Source organism: Triticum dicoccoides, chromosome 7A, assembly GCF_002162155.2.
Source record: "Triticum dicoccoides isolate Atlit2015 ecotype Zavitan chromosome 7A, WEW_v2.0, whole genome shotgun sequence".
In the NCBI taxonomy this organism is placed as follows: Eukaryota; Viridiplantae; Streptophyta; class Magnoliopsida; order Poales; family Poaceae; genus Triticum; species Triticum dicoccoides.
In genome coordinates, this window is record NC_041392.1 from 514,387,944 (window position 1) to 514,393,445 (window position 5,502).

Consider the following 5,502-nt stretch of genomic DNA (forward strand, 5'->3'; position numbering starts at 1 on the left):
AAGTCTTCGTTCACATGTCCCTAAGAACCAATGCCTTGAAGCGATAAACATCATCGTTGAACCCTTGAATCCATCAAAAGAATCTGATATCAAACCTCGTCATCACATATGCACAATGTGAAAGCCTAACCTCGCCGTCTAGCATATGCACTATGAGAAAACCTAAACTCACCGTCTAAGGAGCTGGCAAGAATTTACAGCAAAACTTCATTTAATCCGTCCCAACGAAATTAAAAAGGATCAGAGCCTGAAAGATTCAACTTAAAAGAAGAAACACCGTCATCCGTCCGAGCGTCGCCCTCCTTGGACTAAAACCCTAGCATCCCTAGCATATCTACTAGCAAGAACCAAGCCTCCCCACCAGCAGCAATTTAGCACATGGTCTTTGTGACATCTATTGTTTAAACGGCCCTACCAGCGCGTGTAGGAAATCTAACAGACTGCAAATTCAACTCATCTGAACATGTTCAGAATGTAACTTTGATTCTCGGTGTCAAATCTTCAGTTTCCAAAGTTCAAAACTAAATGCATAACATGACAGTCCTCTTTTTATGTAAAACAAAGGATTTGGCTTCTCATTTCAGAAGTGTCTATTTTGGCACAGAGTAATAACATGTTCGAATGACACAAGATTTTCCACACTGAGGCCCATCGTTGCACGAACTGAGGTGTGAGCAAGGACAGATGAGGTTAGTAGTGCGCCAAGCACCAACTAGAGTTGCTTTATGGTCAATTCTGCTCTCAGATGTAGTACCCCATTGATGAAGAAGAGGCTATCATCAGCCATAAACGACGGCCAGGGAATTGCGAAGAGATTGCGGTAGCCAACCGCCTTTCCACCAGTGAAGGTGTAGCAGCCCTTGTACTTACTGACAAACTCACCCGATGGCCTTGTCCTTGCAGCAAACTCGTAGTCCACGGTAACACTCGTTGAGCCTTTCTCTTGCATCCCCAAGAAGAGACCAAAGCAGTGGAAAGCGCTTTGCTGATCCATGTTGCAATGTGCTGAGAGGAAGAATCCCTGTCCAGCAAGATGGAATGCTTGCGAGTAAATCCGCCCAGATGGGAATAGTCGGCCACACTCCTCGCGCTTCAGATCCAAGTATGCTATGCATTGAGGATACGGTCGGTCAAATTCCACCACCTTAAGTGGGCGATATTTGTAAGCTCGTTCAGTATATTTCCTAGAGGTCAACACATCTGTAGCAAGGGCGCGCTGTCGATGTGGTGCATCAGCTTTGTACAGGAGTGCATCAGTGACACTTTTAGTTGCTTGCTCATTATCCAGATCACTGCATGCAAGGACCTTCCGCAACTTCCTGCAGGTCATATGAGAAAACCTAACAAGTGGCAGCAAACGAGTCCCCAAGACTTCACGTCTTTCTTCCGTTCTTGAGTATTGAGCACGAGCCCATTTGATCACGAAGTCATAGACTGCGTCCTCTGATGCCACCTGAAGGTCATTACTACATAAGATGGCTTCAATCCCAGCAAGGGGGATGTTCATCACTTCATCCTGGAACCTGAAAAGAGGAAGCATTCCTTTAGTTCAACAATGTTATTTTGACAATTTAGTTGGCTCTCTAAATAAAGAGACCACCCACTTAGTCAAATCCTTGTATTTGTTGGCGAGGAATTCCTTGGCAGCATCAGTCAGTGGCTGAACTGCTGCAGCCATTGAAATGCTGGAAGGCAGATCTAGATAGAGAAGTGCAGATTCTGTGGTCATAGGTAAGCTTCTTAGTAGTTGACTGCAGTGTCTCATGCAAGAAACAACTTCAAATTTGTCAGACATCATCAAGATATCAAGCAGAAGGGTTGGCTGATTGGTCGTCAACTTTCCACTGTAAATAAAACTTAAAAGCTCCATAAGGGCACTTTCCTCTGTTCCAAGTAGAAATACAACAATCAGACACAAGGTAACTGTTAGCTCGAAAGCAAAAGAAAAATATATTTGCAAAATGGTGGGGTATAGACAATTACTCCCTCCGTCCCATAATATAAGAGCGTTTTTGACACTTGTGTAGTGTCAAAAACTACTCTTATATTATGGGACAGAGGGAGTAACTTGCTAGCTGAACTGAAAAATTAATCATGGATAACCTCATTGACAATGATCATGTCAGTACTACAAAATCGATCATTCAAAACATTAAACAAAACTGTACAGCAGCTAGGACAGAAAATGTCCTAAAGGAGCTCCCGAATTACCTGAAGCAGTTATTCTAAGAGTTGCATGCCTCTGGTCGGATTCTTTCATGCCATTTGAGAAAAGCTAACAAGATGAAAGTTATGACACTGTTAGCTAGATAACAGTAAATAACTACACTGCACAATGAACTCATTTTACACATAAATTAAATCTACCTTGTAAAAGAAGGGACTTTTTGCAGCTAGAATCGCAGAGCTGATATATATAGACTTCACTCTCAAAACCTGATTGCACTCCATATTCCAGGATGAGTCGCTGCTTTCTCCATCCTCACCTGATACAAACAACAAGGTCCAATGAAGCAGAGAACAAACGGCCACATAGGCATGTAGTATAAAGGAACAAATGGTGCGCATGATTCACATCTTTTATATAGACAAGGATATGATGCTTTGGAGCACAACCAAATGGGGAGCATAGTGACAGTGTATTGAATCATATGACTTATCATTAACAACATGGTGCACAAACTTCAGAGATCTGGTAGCTTCAAAAGTTAAAAGTACATTTGTCCACAAGTACAACAATTGTACAAAAGTTTACTTACAGTTATGTCAGAATTATATCCAACAGAAGTATAATCTATCCAACATAACCCAATTGTTCCACAATTAGGTGGGGCAGAAAGAATCAAGTAATCAAGCTCATATAAATCTCAACCAATCAATAGTAAAGTGAGGCATTTAAAATGATTACCACATGTCTAATATTATAATGCAATGGGTGGCAGAAAGGCTTCACCGGTACCAGCATGTCTCCACAGTTTCAATACAAAGGAATGAATTACTCGCTCTGATACATTGTGCCATCAACCAACTCTAAAATCACATATGATCAGTACCAATGATTGCTACGCATAACAGTTCTCCAAGAAATAATTTTAATTATCTGGCATAGGTGCACGGAATTCTGTATTTATGTGTTAAATTTGCTGAACCTGACTGCCATATACTACCTCTGTACCAAAATATAAGACGTTTTTGTAGGCTAAACTAGCCGAAAAAATCTCTTATATTTTGATACGGTGGGAGTATTACGGAGTAATTAAAACATATTCAATTGTACTAACCATCTTGTCCAATATCAGGTGGAGATTCTTCTATCATAGCTACAGGCTCCTCGTTGGTTTCCTCATAGGTATCACGTTCATCTGCTTCAATTTTGATGTTTGCTGGTTCTGACATATACTTTCCACATTCTGGGGGCATGAAATGATAGCTGGAAGTCATTAAAAATGGAAGGTATTGCACTCTAGAATAAGAACATGATTAAGAAAATGTGAATAGTAGAAGTGCATTAGCATCAGATCGTCATGACAGAAACATATTCTGATAAAGCAAAGCAAGACTACAATAGTTTCATACGACAATGACAGAAAAAGATCCAAGCAATAAAGCATAAATCCTAATAACAATTGAGGCCCATGAACAAGCATTAATGATGAATGCCTAGACTGCACATTCAGAGCGAAGTTGGATGCAAGCAAAATATATTGGGTACTCGGAACTTTTCATGGGACACTAATAGAATGTCATATACTTCCTATGTCCACGTTTATTAGGCCAGAGAACCAGCGAGCCACGTCCGGTCTTAATTAAGTAAGTACAGATTTCGCAGGTTCCGTTGCTCGTTCCGTCCACTGATTTAGGGAGATAAATCTCCAGCCGCTACATGTGCGAGGTAGGCGAAATGGTTTCGCTAATTAATGCCGCTAACCCATGTGTTCTAACAGGGCCAATTCAAAACTGAGCAATTACACGCGTTGTGCCTTGGTCCCAGCACTTCGCCCCGGTGGCCTAATAAACACAGACAGAGGGAGTAACTAGTTAAGAGTAAGAACTTCTAACTTCATTACTGTTCCATCCTCCCCTTAATATACCCTCTTTCATGCTTACTTTACTCAAATATAGAAACTTAGAAGCATTATGTAACACGTAAAACCCCTGTTAGCCCATTACAACGAATGCATGCTCAGCTAAATGAGACATTGGACAACATCTGGCCGTGCTATTCATCAGGCAATAACCAAACTAACTTTTGTCCATAGTTTATATACAACTTATTGCATCTACTGGGCTTGAGGCTGGTTCAGTTATGGTGCACAATGCTCTTTGTAAATTCAGGATCATACTAGGAGCAATGTCACAGAGTTTTCTTCTTCTGCGGAATTAAGAGTTGAATAAGATCCTGCAAATAGAGTCATCTCTTAAACTCCGCCCACCAAGGTCATGTCCTGAACACCACGTTGCTGAGAAGATCATATACTGTGGCTAAATTTCCGTGCGGCAACAACTGAGGAAGGCAAAGAGCTGGGAAATCATAACTTCACTTCGATCAAAAGGAAAAGCTGCCTCGTCATCTTTCTCCCACCTTATACGGTTATACCAAACGTAAGCCTTTTGATACCTAAATCCTCAACAGGCAATCAAAACAAATCAGCGGGAAAAGCAAGTAGTACTACCTCCATTTCGCAACTCCCCACCCACCCGCTGTCAAATCAGTACGAATGCAAATTCAAACCCACCCACGCCCAAATCGGACCGTACCGAAATGATGACGAGACGTAGGCCAACCTTCCCCACCTTTGTCGCGGCGGAGGTCCTCCCTGCGGCGCTTGCGGTGGCGCGCCCAGTCGGCGATGGACGAGCACCCCTCGCCCGCGGCGCCCTTGGCCCCCGGCGCGTCGTCCCCGGCGACGATCTCGATCCGCAGGACCCGGTCGGAGAAGTTGACCGAGTTGAAGGCGAACTCGAAGCTCGGGCCGCCGCTCGCCCGGGAGAAGTCCGGGTCCATCCCGACCACCGCCTCCCCCTTCCTCCAATCCCAATACCAACACCAATCCTTATCCCACCACGCCCGCCGCCTCACCTCCGCGGCCGCGCGGCACACATCCTCGCCGCCGTCGGAGCCGGAACCCTAGCCGGAGAGAAGGTTCAGAAGGCCGCTTCCCAGAAGCGGGGGCGTGGGGGACAAGAGTGAGACGGAGAAGAGAGAGGCGCGGCTGTGTGATTGGGAGGAAAGCAGAGGGTGGTAAGTGCGAAACGGGTGCGGCGATTTGGGTGCAGGGACCGGCAGGCCGCTTAACTAGGAGGCGTGCGCCGTGGGTCCCGGGTGTCCGCGGGCCACGTTTCTCACGCGTGGGTCCGGCGCGTCAGCGGAGGGTGAGGGTCTGGTCGGCGTCGGCGTCGCGATTCTGTGCCTTGCTTCGCTCGCTACGTGACCTGTGTTGCGTCTTTCCTTTCCTTTCTAGACTGGAGTGAGTAGAGTTGGGTTGGTTGCGGTTAGGAAGG

The 5,502-nt window shown here is 44.8% G+C and overlaps 1 protein-coding gene across 3 annotated transcripts; it reads right to left on the reverse strand.

Moving 5' to 3' along the window:
• Positions 1-447: 447 nt before the first annotated feature.
• Positions 448-5,254, reverse strand: LOC119327512 (BTB/POZ domain-containing protein POB1-like). Of its 3 annotated transcripts, none has more exons than XM_037600615.1 (6): positions 4,795-5,254; positions 3,282-3,410; positions 2,368-2,486; positions 2,212-2,275; positions 1,605-1,884; positions 448-1,523 (listed from the first exon to the last, which is right to left on the reverse strand). In XM_037600615.1, the coding sequence occupies exons 1-6, from the start codon at positions 5,003-5,005 to the stop codon at positions 713-715; spliced, it is 1,614 nt and encodes a 537-aa protein (XP_037456512.1). In that variant the 5' UTR covers positions 5,006-5,254; the 3' UTR covers positions 448-712. The 3 variants fall into 3 exon arrangements, with proteins under 3 accessions (XP_037456512.1, XP_037456511.1, XP_037456510.1); XM_037600614.1 differs by having other exon boundaries at positions 4,786-5,254; XM_037600613.1 differs by having other exon boundaries at positions 4,759-5,254.
• Positions 5,255-5,502: the final 248 nt, after the last annotated feature.

What these genes read in the sequence shown, in the direction of transcription:
- LOC119327512 (XM_037600613.1), bottom strand. Translation starts at nt 5,005, where the DNA reads ATGGACCCGGACTTCTCCCGGGCGAGCGGCGGCCCGAGCTTCGAGTTC. An exon ending in TACGTCTCGTCATCATTTCG is followed by an intron (nt 3,411 to 4,758) that starts GTACGGTCCGAT and finishes TCATGCCCCCAG; the next exon opens with AATGTGGAAAGTATATGTCA. An exon ending in AAATACAAGGATTTGACTAA is followed by an intron (nt 1,524 to 1,604) that starts GTGGGTGGTCTC and finishes TCCTCTTTTCAG; the next exon opens with GTTCCAGGATGAAGTGATGA.